The following is a 15657-nucleotide window of genomic DNA, read 5'->3' on the forward strand; positions in this document are numbered from 1 at the left end:
TTGTTGTTTTTTTCCTTTTTTGGTCTTGGCCCCTTTTTTTTTTTTTTTTTTTTTTCTTTTTAATGTTTCTGTTCTAGAGTCTGTAATCATGTCCTTCATCCTGCTTACCATCTCTGTGGTTATCTGGGAAATTATTTGTTTTGAATTTTTCTAGAGTCTCATTCATCTGTTCAAAGGGAAGCACAGTACTTCTTGTGCTATTAGTTCAGAGTGTCCAGGTGGTTAACTATCAAACTTTTCCACCTTTTCTCCCCCAGAATTTGCCTTTGGTGAGCTGGAAGTCTGTGTTTGTGACTCTCATTTCTATTTTTGTTGTTGGTACTGTCCTTGCTTAAATTCCTGGGTTAATACTTTGATCTTCTAGACATAGCTGGTCTTTAGGTTTTGGGCTTCTAATTAATCTGAAACACTCTCATTTTCATAATACTAAGAAGGACAGCTGATTAGATCAAACACAACACCTTAGCCCAAGTGATACAATCAGCAAGAACAATAGCATTGAACACTGTTTAGAATATGCCAATTTGTGGCAGTTATTAATCTATCACTTTTAACCATGTGAATTAAATAGAAACTGAGGACCAGCCCAAAATATGTTTATAGTGAATAAACTCTTCAACATAGCAACTTCACCATTTGGGATGGGGCCTTGGAAGGAACTGGGGAGGGAGGGATAGCTAGGTAGGGTAGGGAAAGGTTAGAAGTGAGGCCAGAGGGCACAGGAAGATAACACAACTCTAGTAAGCTGTTGAAGAGAAGGGGAGAAGCAAGAACAAAAGAACATATACAGAACAGAACAAACTCACAGCAATAGGGAGGCTATAAACTGTATTCACTTCCTTCTAAAACTAATGACATAGTCTTTGTAAATAGGGAAGGGTGAAGGGGGTGAAGGGCGGGTAGGGGTAGGGGAAAAAAACAAGAACCAAGACATATCACGTAGAGGTACAAGATCCCAATGATAAATGGAACTGTATTATTTGCTTTAAATGTACCAATAAACTTAGTGGGGGAAATAAAAATAAAATAAAACTAATGACAATCAGGAAAAAAAGAAGAAAAGAAAAAGAAGTTCGAATTAGGACAGGAACAGGAACAAAAAGGGAGAGAAACAAAGAACAAAGTGGGAGCGAGAGTGGAGGGGCTCCTCAGTTCCTCTGTGCTGAAGGGGCGGGGTCACTGGACAGCCCTGCATTGCTGGGCTCCTCGGCTCCTCTGCCTCCTGTGCAATCAGTCTGATGTTTTATCTTGGTTTCCCCCACCCCCTCAATCTGTCTGGGAGTCCCTGCCCTTCACCTAGCTCCCTTGGCCAGGATGAGGGAGTCATGGGCTTGGTGAAGCTGCCCTCCTCTTCTCCCTAACACTATAACCCTAGTGGGGGAGAAGGGATGGGTGTTACTTGTGGTTGAGTTTGTTTGCTGTTTGTCTGTTTTAATTCAATTTTTAAAAAATTCAACTTGGAATCAGAAAAAAAAAAAAAGAGTCAAATGTTAGCTGGGCATGGTGGCACACATCTGTAGTCCCAGCACTCAAGAGGCTGAGGTAGGAGGACTGCCATGAGTTTGAGGCCTGCCTGGACTACACAGTGAATTTAAAGCCACTGAACTATATAGTGAGACCTTGTCTCAAACAAACAAAAACTCAAACCAAAGAAGCAAATGTTAAGAAGCTATTTCCAGTTCATGCTTCATTCTTATTTATGCTATTTTCAACTCAATTTCAAGTAAATAAGGTGCATCCTCTTTGTTGCAAAGGTTGGTGGGTTGTTGAGACAAAATCAATTGGTAAAATTAGTAGATGAAAAAAAAATTTTTTTGGTACCGGGGATTGAACTCAGGTCCTTGTGCTTGTGAAGCAGGTGGCAGAAGCACTGAGCTAAATCCCTGGCCCCTGTAGACAAAATTTGAAGAGCAACAAAACATTTACCATCTCTAAGTGTTGCACCACAAGATATTAATGAGCAAGGGAAGAATAACAAAGAAACCCAGCAGACATTGTCATAACCAAGTAATCAAAGCTAGTATGAGATAATGAGATTATATTATTTTAGTGACATTTCTGCCAAAATCCTATTCCATTGAGGCTTCAGACCCACAAAAGTTGAAGGACATCCTATAAAACACTCAAGCACTGTACTTCCCAAGTGTCAAGGTCATGAAAGATGAGCTGTCAGATGGGAGGAGACCAAGAAAATGTGGCAGCCCTGTGCGGTATTATGGGAGGAACACTGGTGAAAGTCAAACAGGATTTGAATTTAAAGGCACAGTACCAGTATACACTTCCAGGCTTTAGCAACTGCATTACAGCTGGACAGAATGTTAACATTAGGAGAAGCCAAAGGAAGGGATACAGAGATTCTGTTTTTATGTTACATCTACAATTCAAAATAAGAGGTTAAGAAAAGTGGCTTAAAAAGAGATACTAACTGTCATCAGATTTAATCCTCAGCATAGAATCCTAAGAATTATACATGGAGAAATTTAGCATTCTGTGATTGTTTTAGTCCTTTATTATTATTATTTTTGAAGCCCATTTTCTATTACTAAGAACAGAATACCTGAGCCTGATGTGTTGTCTTTAGAGCAAAAGTTTATTTTGGGTCATGATTTCAAAGGTTTCAGCTGATAGCCAGCCCCACTGCTTTTAGGCCTGTGGTGTGGCAGAAACACCATGATGGGAACATGTGGTAGAGAAAAGCTGCTCACTTCATAGCAGCTGGCAGCAGAGAAAGCAAGAGAGAGCAAAGGGGATGAGAAGGTAAGAGGGAGTAAGCTGTGAGGGGGAGCAAGAGCAGGAGAGTAAGTATGATCCTCACTGCCTTCCTCCTTTTCTCCTGTTTTCATTCCATCTCGGGCCCCAGCCTATTGTATGGTTCCACCACACTCAGGGTGGGTCTTCCCCTTTAGTTTACTGTGCCACATGCCAATTACCTCTGAAAACATCCTCACAGATACACCCATAAGTTTGCTTTACTACTTTACTACTTCCTAGACATTTCTCCAACTAATCAAGTTGACAACCATCAATGTGAAGCCAAATCGCATTTAACCTCCAAATCATACTTAATCTCCACATAAACACAAAAAGAAGCTCATTATTCCACTAAACACAACTATCCTGCATACAACTAAAAATGCACTAATTATTTTCCCCAAGTCTCAACAGCCTAAGTCCAAAGTTTCCTCTGAGATGCAAGGCAAATCTCAGCTGTATTAGTCCCTGTAAAAATATATTCTTTCAAAGTTACATATTTTCTACAAAGGCAGAGGGTAAGCATTCCCATTCCAAAAGAGAAAAAGAAATGGGGCACGGAAAGGAGGGATGGAACTGGGTGTTGTGGCACACCTATAATTCCAGCACTCTGCGAGGCTGAAGTAGGAGGGTCCCAAGTTTGAACTCAGGCTGGGCAAATTCACAACTTAGCAAGACCCTGTTTCAAAACAAAAAGGACTAGGAATATAGCTTAATGCATGGGTCCCTCGTACTGGCAGGAAAAAAGCATGGATAGAACCAAAGCAAGACCAAAAGCCAAAGGGGTAATCATTAAATGTGTAGCTCCACGTCTGGTATCTGGGGCATGCAGTGGTACGTGAACTCCAAAGGGCTCTAGCAGCCCCGCCTGTACGGCCTGGCTAGTTGCTGCCCATATAGACCTCTCAGGCTAGCTCTGCTCACTGCCTGCAGCATTCCTCGGAGGACACTGCATGTTCCTGGTATCTCTAACTTCCTTGGGTCTCCACTGCAGCTTTTATTTCACTCTCTCAGCTGTCCACGTTACCCTCTCAGAAGCTACATGCAGGGACTCTGATCTTGTCACATACTGCCTGGCCCCTCAGATCTCCTTCTGAAATCTGCGTGAAATACCTGAAATAATTAAGTTATAAAGAGAAAGGGTTTGTTCTACATCAGTTTTGCAGGTCCCACTCTGTAAGCTGAGATCATTGTTCTGGGGCTGTGCTGAGGCAACACATCATGGTGGGAGCATGTGGCAGAGCAAAAGTATTTACCTCTTGTCCAAAAGCAAAAGAAGGGAAAAAGGGGCTGGTGTCCCACATCCCCTTCATGGCATGACCCCAATAACCTAAACACCTTATTAGGCCTCCTTTTTTTTTTTTTTTTTTTTGGTACCAGGGATTGAACTTGTGACCTTGTGCTTGCAAGGCAGGTGGCGGCACTACTAAGCTGAATCCCCAACCCATTAGGCCTCATCTCTTAAAGGATCAATTTCCAATAGCACTGTTGGGGACAAAGTCTTTATATACACGGGCCTTGGGGAATATTCAAGATCCAAACTGTAGCAAGCTTCACTCACCAACATCATTAACAATGACAATCAAATGTCCACAAGTTCCAGAGCAGAAAACCATACTCAAACCATAGCAATAACTGTCCAATATCCTGAACAGATTCTCCAGATCGTCTATTCTGAAATCACCAGGATGACTAGGTGACAGAAGGTCAGAAAGCCCTTGACTAGGCTCAGACACAAAGGACAACTCAAGACCTGGACTTTTTCTGTCTCTCCCACTCCATATGAGAAGCTTCAAATCACAAGACCAGACATCATCACAAGGTAGCAGTCTTTTGGGTCTGGGGATCCATACAAGTTTGGCACAGACTCTCCTTGCCCACACTGTCATGACAGCCCTCAATCTATCTTAAAAGAAATACAGTATTTTCAGAAAGAAGCCCCAAAACTGACAGAAAAACTAATCAGTTTCTAACCCTTTGTGCTATCCTTGCAGTGAATTTTACTATACATTGGAAATCCAGATCACACATTTCTTCCTGTGACATGAGTGCAGAACTAACATTGGGCTCACACTTGCCGAGTGTGACCTGACCCCCACAGGCTGGTATCCTTCCCACTCCAATTGGATGACCAATGCAGACCTTTTAGGTTACGCCTGCATGTATGCCTCTGGATACCTTCCTCCCAGACAGATACACCTTCCAGTGTCTACAGGACTGAGCTATTTCCTCAAGTTGAATAAACACATAGCTATGGCCACTCTGTGGACCATCAAGTCCAGAAACTAATTTTGAGAAGTCTAAGATCACTATTTTTTTTTTTTTTTTTTTGGTACCAGTGATCAAACTTGCAAGGCAGACATGGGGCCACTGAGCTAAATCCCCAGGCCCCAAGATCACCATTGACAGAGCCCAGACAGGGACACTACCAGCTCAAATGAGCCCACCCACCATCTTAAAGAAATGAAGGTTTCATTTTACTTAGGTCACAGAGGACACAGGAAGGTCACAAGCAGTCTCCCAAGGTCATGTCAGCAGATTACAGAAGACACATTAGCAAGCCACAGGCTGGCCATTTTTCCAACCCACCACCTCAAATGCCCACAAAAAAATGCCCCGGTTTAGTAATAAACCTTCTTGGGCTGTTGAGTTTGTATCCCTTCTTTCCTGCTCAACTACAGGAGCGTAACTATCATATCACTGAGAGCTGCTGTCATTTTAGCCATGCCACAGCCATGCACCACGTGACGATATTTTAGTCAACCGTGGGCCCCACAGGTGATTGCCTAGTATCACTGTAGCCATCAACACAAGCTTGCCCAAGTACACTCTGATGCTACACGACAAAGTCACCCAACACATTTTTCTACATGTGTTTCCATTGGTCAAAAATGTGGAGGTGTAATAGGAAGTATAACACCACATAGTCAACAAGTTACAAAAATAGATATTTATTGTGTTTCGATGAGCTTGTATTACACAGAGACCTAGTCGAAATACACTTAAGTCTTTGTGCTAAATATAAATTAAATGAACACTGAAAAACTATAAACGAATTGGGAAGACTGCCAGAAAATTCTTCCAAGCCAGGACTCTTCATTAAATCTGTCCAATGGGATGATACCACTGGCAGCCACATGTAAAAGTTGAAAGCCACAATACAGGAGAAAGTGACTAAGAATGAAGCCATGGTGGGTTTCATGGTCGACAATGAGTTGGTCGATGAGATGCCTCCACAGGGGCATCTGTGTGTACAGCCAAGGGCTGCCCCTTACTAAGTCACAGGCTAACTCCATAGCAATGCAGGGGAACGCACCCATAAGATGAGCCACACTGACTCAGAACACAAATTCCAGAGGACCTAGTATCAAGGAGAACATCCACTTCACCCCAAAGCCTTTACATTTACAGAGCCCTAACTTAAAAGCAGATGACCAAAACCGACTGGATGGCAGTACATCCTCAATCTTCACAAATACAGCAAAACATACACTTAAACACAAAGCCCAAGAAACTTGCTGCATTTCAAAAGGGAAGGTCAGATGCTGACCCCAAGAGAGGACAGGTTACTGCAGCCCGGACACTGAGTCCTTCATCAGTTCTGAGACCGCACACCTGAGGCACGAGAGCCATGAGCTCCTGAGTCTCCCTCACGGAGCTGTCCAGTCTCCACTGCCTTCCTCAGGCAGGTGGTTTGGCAGCTATGGAATGTGCTAAGAACCACACATGCCCTGAGCCCCACACAGGGCACAGCCTGGCCTAGCAGTTTCCATCCCACGCCAGGACCTGGCTGTATGCCTACAGTCCAGAAACTCAGCAGCAGTCCTTCCTCTCGTGGGGCTGGAGGACAGCCTGCGCACTGCGACCACCATTTCCCAGAAAGTGCACATGGAAACAAATCCCATGGCGTCAGTTACGAGATTCAGAGGCAGTGGGGCTGCGGACTGTGGACATGAGGTGCGACTTGTAGGTCTTGCTTAAACCTGTCATCCAGAATTTCAGCAGCTTGACATTGTCCTCCTCCGATGCACCGAGGACGCTCAGTAGCTTCTGCGTGTCTTCCTTGGGCCGACTGTCCACCTTGGTGAATTTAAAGAGGACCTTCACTTTGCTGCAGAAAACCAAAAACACACACTCAGCCAATAGCCCAAGTACCAGAGCTCAAGGGGCCAAAATGGCACCTAGACCAGTGGGGGCACTGCAGGCCCAGCTGGGACTCCCACACTCAGAGGCGGAAGCAACTCAGCACAGGAGCACACCAAGAATAAGCTCATCCTGTCAACACAGCAAGAAGACAGCGCTGTACACCTACAGCTCCCACGACTCAGGAGGCTGATGCAGGAGGATTGTTTGAGCACAGGAATCTGAGGTCACTCTGGGTAACACAGTGAGATCCACTTCAAAAAAAAAAAAAAAAAGGAATGGGAAGACCTGTCCTTAAATTCAAGGAAAAACAAATAAGGAATGGGAAGACCTGTCCTTAAATTCAAGGAAAAACAAATCACTCCTGAGTATCACTGCATTAGCTGAAATCAGGGCATCTGGTTAATATGAAAAAAAAAAATTACTAAAAGCAAGGCAGAAGAAAACAAAATAATTTGCTTAAAAAAAAAAGAGAGCATATGCTGGGGGTATGACTTGGTGGTACAGTATTTTGCCAGCATGCACAAGGCCCTGGGATTGATCCCAAGCACCGCAAAGAAACAAAAGAGCAACAGGCAACACATGTCATCTCGCTTTTAAAAGTTAACTAAGCAGTAAAGTAACAAAACTTCAGTTAAGAACCTGCTCTGCACGCTGGGCATCCTTCCTTGCCCCCACCAGTTGCTAGAGACAGAAGCTGCCCCTACCTAGAGCAGGAGACACCGATGCTTCCCAGGTTCACCAAGATGGTTAAACGGCAGGGCTGGTGACTGAACCCCCACTCAAAACCACTTCTCTCACCAGCCCCCCACAGCCAAATCTGGCCTTTTTCAGAACCAGTTCCCGCTTTTCCTCAGCAAATCTGCTGTCATGGGCAGCTCCATCCCCCCTGGGCAGGAAGCCTGGACAACTGGTGCTTACTTCATCCACTCCTCCTTGAGGCAGACGAGGCACTGGTCCACCACGTCCACAGACAGGTTCTGGTTGGTCAGGGCTGCTTCAATCTTATTCAGGATGGTGGGGCCAACTAGAGACAGGGGGAGGAGGCAAAGGGGCTTCAGTGCCGGGGTGAAGAGGGTGCCCTGCCTGCTCTGATGGAAGGCAGCCCCGGCAACAGCCCTCACCTCTGTCTGCAGACACTGGGCTCCCGCTCGTCACCACAAAGTCGTACTTGCTGAGAGACTGGTCGTCCTCACACCCGACAGGATGGAGGGCAGAGCGCGTGGCTGTGTGGACCTCCACAATGACTGCGAACTCTGTAGCAAGGCAAAAGTACAGCACCCTCCTTTCACTTCTAATAAGCCCACACCACATCACTGCACACCAGCTAGGAGCCACCGCCAGGCAGAGGTCTCCTGAAAGAGACACTCTTAGGCGGAAAACTTCTGCCATGTGAAAACAGAGCTGATGGACAGCTTCTGCCCCAGTTTAACCAATCAATTTTTAATATTATAATATAAAATTACCATACATCTGTTCCTTCATACTAAGTATGATGGCAGTCTTGTCACCCCGTTGTGTAACTGCAAAACAGACTCTGAGAAGTTCATAATTCAGCCGAGGTCATACAGCCAGCAATATTAGGAATTTCAAGGCCATCTCTGGAACTCTAATACTACTCAGATTACGGGCCCTGCTTTCCGCCAGTTCTCCTGCAGCAGGTAGCCCTGAGCATGGTCCCTCCGCCCCCACTGACATGCACCAGAGCCACTGTCCTGCCTAAAAGGCCAGGATTACATCCAGGCTGGCTCCTAAGCATCCCCAACCCAAGGACAAAGGGCTGATGCTCTGTGGTGCAGTCCAAGAGAGCAGGCCCCAACTGTATTTGCAGTTGGCACATGTGAAGAGAGAAAAACCAGCAGCGACCAGAAGTGGGGAGGAGACCACCAAGAAAAGGCAGCCAGTGACACTCCTGGATCACAACCTCACTGCTCCTGTCTAAGCCCAGCCCAGTCTTAGTCTGAGGTAGGAAGAGGAGCTCCAGCTGCCTATTTCTTCTGTCACCCATGGATCCTCTACCCCCAGGACCAGGACCTGCTACCCTCTGAGAACCACAGCCCCTGCAAGCCACCCCCACCCATTCTGACGGCAGACAATGGAGGCCCAAAGCCACTAGGAAAACTGGTTCTACACAAAGACAGCAGGCCGTATCCCAGAATCCACGCCTGAGATTCAGCTCCAACTCAGCTGAGATGTGGGACCCTCCCAAGACATCCTGCAGTGGGCAGCGCGCACCTGAGGAGAGCACGTGGGCGGGGATCTGCACGTGCGGGCCGAGTCCCAGGAAGTTGCACCGGTAGGCCTCCTCATACTGGCTGCTGTACGGGATGATGCGGACGCAGCCTACAGGCAGCATGGTCTGCAGAGAATACAGTTCAGAACCCAGCCTTGCAAGGAGCCTACCCCACACACCCTCTGTAGCCCTTGCTCTCAAGGTCATCTCCCACCACACGGTTCTGGCTCCTCTCCTCACCACTGGTCACACACTTAACCCATTCTGCATCTTGCTTTGCAGTGTGAACTGGTTTGTTACTTTGCCTTCTTGGACGTTTGTCTCTTCCCCTCCCTCAAAGAGCTGATGAGCTTTTTGAGATGGGGTCCTATTCCTTTCTATATTCATAGGCCTATAGAGGCAGCAGGCATGGACACACCTTCCGGGACTCAGAACTCCAGGCTGCTGCCTAGGGCACCGCGCCCACCATCCAGCACTGCCCATCAAGAAGAACGTCATGCAGAGGGCATGAGCCAGACTCATACCCATGGCTTCTTAGTGGACTGAAGGCTTAGGGAGGAGCAGGAAGGGCAGCTGTCTATCGGGACAGCCTAACTGACTGCCACTTATAACAGGATGAGAGGGGCTGGGGGATTTAGCTCAGTAGTGCCATGCCTGCCTCGAAAACACAAGGTCCTGGCTTTGATCTCTGATACTGGGGGAAGAAAAAAAAAAGATGAGAAGACGCTGGTCTTGGACTCTGACACGGTCAGGTCACAGGCTCTGCACTGAGTGGCAAATGTGTCACGGTGCCTATAGTCAGCACCAGGCCCAGTTGGCTCATACAACCAATGAGAAACAGGCGCTCTTACCCTAAGAACTTCAAATGCTGACTGGACCAGGTCCACATCTCTGCTTTTCCAGATTACCTGGTTCCCCATGAGAACGTGCCAGGCCAACATGCGGAATGACGGGGCGCCCAGGACCTGAAACAACAAACAGTGCTTTCTGCACATTAACAGAAGCCATCTCTCACTTTCTTCTGAAGGAAGTTACTTTCTTCATTTGGAAATTTTATATGGCAAAGGAGTGTAGGGTCAGAAAAGAGAAAGACATTTCTCAGGGAACTGAGCAACCTCCCTGAGGCTGACAGGGGATGAAGGAAGTCCCCAGATCTACACCTAAAGGCTGGATTCCAAAGCTCTTGCACCCTTAAGAGCTTTTCCCCTGAACTTAACTTTTAAAATTTGAAGTAACTTTTTCAACAGTTACCTGCTCTATCGACATGTTGTACTTTGCTGAGCCGTTTGAAGTGAGCCGTAGATAGCACAACACAACAGTACCCAAGACCACCGCAGGTTGCACCCCACAACCTGGCCCATGACACCAGAACATGACAGCAGTCACATGCTGCACTGTGCTCCTTTACAACTGCAGTTCTTTTGATCTTGTGCCAATACAGGGTCAAGATTGCTTTCACTTGTCAGGTCCTTACTCCTAAACAGCTCCTCCTCCCTTTCCTCTTACTCCCAAGATGCCGACATTTAAAAAAAAAAACATGCCTTCTAAGAACCCAAACATGACTCTGGAAAAAACAACAAACAAACAAACAAACAGAGAGGGGACGGATCACACATCTTACCAAACTTCACCAACTTCAAAGTACCCCGATCCCTGGTGGAATTCAAGATTCCTTCTACTATCAACCTATGCAAACACTCAAAGCATTTCAGCCAAAGATACTGTGGATGGAAGGAGCATTTTTTCCATCCACAACCCCAGGGAGTCATCTGATATTAAATCATTCTTATTTGCTCCATTTTCCAAAACAGAAATAAAATTAGTGCTCATTATAAAAGTGAATACAGAAAATATTATACAAGGGACTGGTTCCCATAAACAAGCAAGACTGCCCTGTTCTGACCTAACACATCACTGCTGTCAGACTACCTGTTATGTACACATGTGACATACGCACCCATCACTGGTGCCATACTCCTGGCCTGCTCTCTTGGACTTAACACCCTTTTATTTTATTTTATGTATTTATTTAATTATTTTTTGGTACTGGGGATTAAACCTGAGTCCTTACGCCTGCAATTAATACCCTTTTATGTTTGGACATTCAAATTGTTTCTAGTTTTTTTATAAAAAATAACCACTGCTTTCAAATGCAGAGTCTTAGGTACACACAAACTAGTAAACAGTGCTATTCAAACCCTTCAGAAGGTTCTAGAAAGTCAGATGCGGTGGCACACGCCCATAACCTTAGCACTTGGGAGAATGAGGCAAGAGAATCACCATGTGTTTGAGGCCAGCCTAGGCTACTGAGTTCAAGGTCAGCCTTGACTATACAGTGAGACCATGTCTAAAAAGAACAACAATAAGCCAGGCGTGGTGGCGCACGCCTGTAATCCCAGCACTCAGGAGGCTGAGGCAGGAGGATCGCTGTGAGTTGAGTCCAGCCTGGGCTACATAGTGAGTTCCATCCAGGTCAATCTCAACTACACAGTGAGACCCTGTCTCAAAACAAAACAAAACAAAACAACAACAGTAAGAGGTTCTTCAAGAATATCAAGATTAGGAACCATAGGAAGCTACCTATCCAGGCCTTTGTCTGAACACAGATCCTATATTGTCACTAAAAGGGGAACACAAAGCCAGGAATGGTGGCCATGCCTGTAAACCCAGGACTCTGGGAAACTGAGATAAGAGTTCAAGCCCAGCTTGGCCAACTTAGCAAGACTCTGTTTCAAAATAAAATATAACACAATGAAGGTAATTATGATGTTATTGCAAACATGCACTAATATAAAATGAATTTTGAATTTTTTGGGGGGTTTGTTTTGGTTTTTTAAGACAGGGCCTCTTACATAGTTCAGGCTGGCTCGAACTCACAGTGATCCTGCTGTCCCAGCCTCCGAGTGCTAGGATTACCAGGTGTGTGTCACCATGACCAGCTACAGAATAAATACATTTTTAAAATCTGAGGATGTCATTCAATGGGAAGGTTGTGGGTTCAATCCCTAGTACTGAATGAATAAATAAAAATCAAAGGAGTGCAGTGGCCCTGTAGCTAAATACCCCGGATGCTCACACATCTTCAACTACACGCTAAGAAGGTTCCTGGCCACTCCCTAGGAAGAAGTCAGACCCAGTGGGCTGTTCTCCTGGTTTCTGATGGGAGGGAGCTCCAGCTCCTGCTGCGTACCTGTCTCATGTGCCGCAGGGATTTGAACACAGACAGCTTCCGGGGCTGCCAACTTCCACAGTCTGACAGTAAGGACGAATCTGTCAGACATTTGGTCAGCTCCCGCCCTTCTGCACCCTCTGGCAATACAGGGGCCTTGTCCTCCTCTTCAGCCTCAGAGTTGTCCCAGCTTTCTGATTCCTCTTCTAAGTCTACGTGAGATGATAAGGATCGTTACAAAACAACTCTCTCCGAGTGTGACGGACCTGTTCCTTGACCACTGCAGGCCCAAGCATTTCGTGGTTGCACCCACCAATCACTAGTGATTCAGTGGGAGCACTGAGAGGGTAGAAAGGGCTTCAGGGCTGTTCACATGGCTTGGGTATCACACTATGTTTTAGATGACTTACTAAAAGTTGTCTCCTCATTGGTGGAAAACCCAAAAACACTGAGAATGCAGCACTGCCTGTTTACTCAGTATGTGCTCTACTACCTGCTCTCCCAGGGTTAGTTAGCCCTCTGAAGTCAAACACTACCACCCCTATTTCACAGGTGAAAATAGAAAGATTTGTTTTAGAGTCTGCATTAACAGTCTTCACACATAATTGTATCCCTGCTTTTTGTGAGAGTAAGGCCTGAGGGGAAGGTTATGTGTAACAGAGCCAGGTCTGTGTGATTTCAAAGTATGCACTGAGACTGTGCTCTGCTCCCTCATGCCCAGCATGACCTAGACCACAGAGCACCTGGCATCTCACACCCTTGAAACCTGACTTCTCTCTGCAAATAGACCTCAAGAGCCTGGCCTGGCCACCTGCACTGGCCTCAAAGTCTGTGACTGGCACAAGAATGAATGGTGCCAGGGCCACGGGAGACATGGGCACAGGAGGGTGAGTGTGAAGCTGTTTCCTGAGCATGCTGTGCTCTTGCTGAGACCTCACTCCCAACCCGCCCCACTTGGGGGAGCTTGCTAAAGCGTGTGCAGGTCAAGTACAAGAACTCCAAAGGGTTAGAAGGCCCATTCTTTGCAAACTAAAGCACAAGATGCATTGTTAGTAACAAACTGTGCCCAACACACATCCCAGGGTTCCTGGGAAGTGAGCCTGGCACACAAGACTCTGAATCCCAGGTGTGGAGATTCCGACCATGAACCTGGGGAGGCAAGGATCTTGGGAGACTGGGGGACAACTGCCCTTGTTGGAAAGCTTGGGCCCAACTGACACACCACTTTTTTTGTTCTGAGCAAACAAGAGACTGTCTTCCAGGGCAAGCTGTTGGCTATCACTGTAAGATATGGGAAGGGAAATCTGCAGTCGGTTCTCTCTTGAGGAATCCTTAATCGTGGACTCTGCTCATCTATCTGGGGAATGAATTATTTCAAGACACCATCAAGGAAAGTGAGACAGGAAGGCACAACAAGAACATAAAGAGCAACGGGCCAGCTCTTAGGAAGGCTCATCACCGTCTTTCTCAGAGCCACTCACTTTATATCAGCAACTCCTGCCTGGAAGCCAGGAGCTGGGTGGCCTCCAGAACCACCTCAGGCAATCCCTGCCCCCAGCAGCACGCAGCCTCACCAGCGAGCTTCTCCATCTGCACCAAGGTGTCCTCTGTTGGCGCGCCCTCCAGGAGTTTCTCTGTCAGCCGGCTGCCACACGCTTTCAGGAGCCTACAGAACACAGCACCAGGTAAGAGGACTTTTTGCCAAAGGGAAGCCTGGAAACTGAATTTACAAAAAACATGGGCCTAAAAGAACAAGTTGGCTGGGCAGAGTGGCCCACACCTATGGCCCCGGTGACTCAGGAGGCTGAGGCAAAAGAACTGCTTGAGCCCAGCCTAGGTGACACAGTGAAAAACTGTCTTACAAAAACATCCTAGTTGCCACCACAAGGACACAGCCCGATCTGCAACGTAGGCCATTCTTCAAGACATGACTGAGGTCCTTTATGAAAGGGCAGGGGGAAAAGAAGGGCACAGGGAAGGCTTGAGGCTTGAACTGTTTGTTCTGATCCCAGTTTAAAAGTCATCATTGAGCTTGGAGGGTGTGGCTCAGAGGTAGAACACTTGTCCTGCATGCACAAGGCCCTGTGCTCACCTTTGAGACCAAAGGGAACACTGGACAGAACAATGGTATTATGGTTATACTTATACTTGAAATGACATGCTAAAATCTGTTTAAAAATATTTTAGCTGGGCGTGGTGGTGCACATCTGTAATCCTAGCACTCGAGAGGCTGAGGCAGGAGGATCACTGCAAGTTCAAAGCCAGCCTGGGTTACACAGTGAGTTCGAAGCCAGCCTCAATTACATAGTGAGATTCTGTCTCAAAATAAAATAAAATAAATAAAATCTAGAAAAGAGAACATGGTAAAATGCTAATAACTGCTAAAGCTGCATAACAGGTTCATTGCATTGTTTGTTCTACTTTGGATCTGTCTGAAATCTCTAAAATAGAAGTGATTTTTAAAATACAGGAGTACTGGACATGTGGCACATACCTGTAATCTTAGCACTTGGGAGGCTGAGGCAGAAGGGTTGGAAGGAGTTTGAGGCCATCCTGGGCCACATAGTAAGTTCAAGACTGGCCTGAGCTACATAGTGAGAACTTGCCTTAAGAGAAACTAACCAAGCAGGTGAATAAGTGGCTCGATATAACCAATGTCTACGGACGGACACACATCATTAGCTTGCCATGACAGTCAGGCAGCATCGTATGCAAGCCTGCTGGATACACAGTCCACTGCTAACTACGATGTCGATGTCGTTTTGTTTTGTTTGAGGCAGTGTCTCCCTGTAGTTCAGATGGCCTCAGACTCGCTGCAATCCTCCTGCCTGTGTCTCAAGTACTGGGATTACAGGCGTGCACCACCACACCCAGCTTGACTAAGAAAATGTCTTTATGTGGCAAGTGATTACTTATCAACACATCATATCGTACACCATTTAAAAATGTATACAAACTTCAGGAAAAGAAAAACTTGTATAAATATTTTAATACTAAACTTATTGAGAAATCATGAGATTTAATACAAGTTACCTTTGGCCTCTACAATTACTAGAGGTGTTCAAAGTGGTAGCCACTAGCCTCCAGACATTTAATATTTTTATCTTCCTGAAGTGTGTGTGTATATATATATATATTTTTGGTGGGCTCTCTATATATACATATATAGTAATGACTCAGTTCACGAATTATTTGTTTGCAAATAATTTAGTTCACAAACCAAAGTATTCAGCAAAACTTTGCTTTCATTCACAAACTCTGCAATGGGCCATCACTCCCAGAATCATGGAAGGAATTAGGTTCGTGAACATAGGTACCACAGTATATACGTACATAAGTGTGTGTATACAATATATATATA

General features: G+C 45.9%; 1 protein-coding gene across 2 annotated transcripts in view; it reads right to left on the reverse strand.

The window, feature by feature from the left end:
- Positions 1-5114: 5114 nt before the first annotated feature.
- Positions 5115-15657, reverse strand: part of Flcn (folliculin) — a 22113-nt gene continuing 11570 nt past the window's right edge. For both annotated transcript variants that reach the window (XM_010637399.3, XM_010637398.3), the window contains 7 exons: positions 13871-13962; positions 12318-12508; positions 9979-10092; positions 9130-9253; positions 8019-8150; positions 7816-7921; positions 5115-6862 (listed from right to left, as the gene is read on the reverse strand). In XM_010637399.3, coding sequence (XP_010635701.1) covers positions 6661-6862; positions 7816-7921; positions 8019-8150; positions 9130-9253; positions 9979-10092; positions 12318-12508; positions 13871-13962 — 961 coding nt within the window. In that variant the 3' untranslated portion in view covers positions 5115-6660. The remainder of the gene's footprint in view (positions 6863-7815; positions 7922-8018; positions 8151-9129; positions 9254-9978; positions 10093-12317; positions 12509-13870; positions 13963-15657) is intronic.

Source organism: Fukomys damarensis, unplaced genomic scaffold, assembly GCF_012274545.1.
Source record: "Fukomys damarensis isolate Sample0158 unplaced genomic scaffold, DMR_v1.0_HiC HiC_scaffold_23, whole genome shotgun sequence".
Classification (NCBI taxonomy): domain Eukaryota; kingdom Metazoa; phylum Chordata; class Mammalia; order Rodentia; family Bathyergidae; genus Fukomys; species Fukomys damarensis.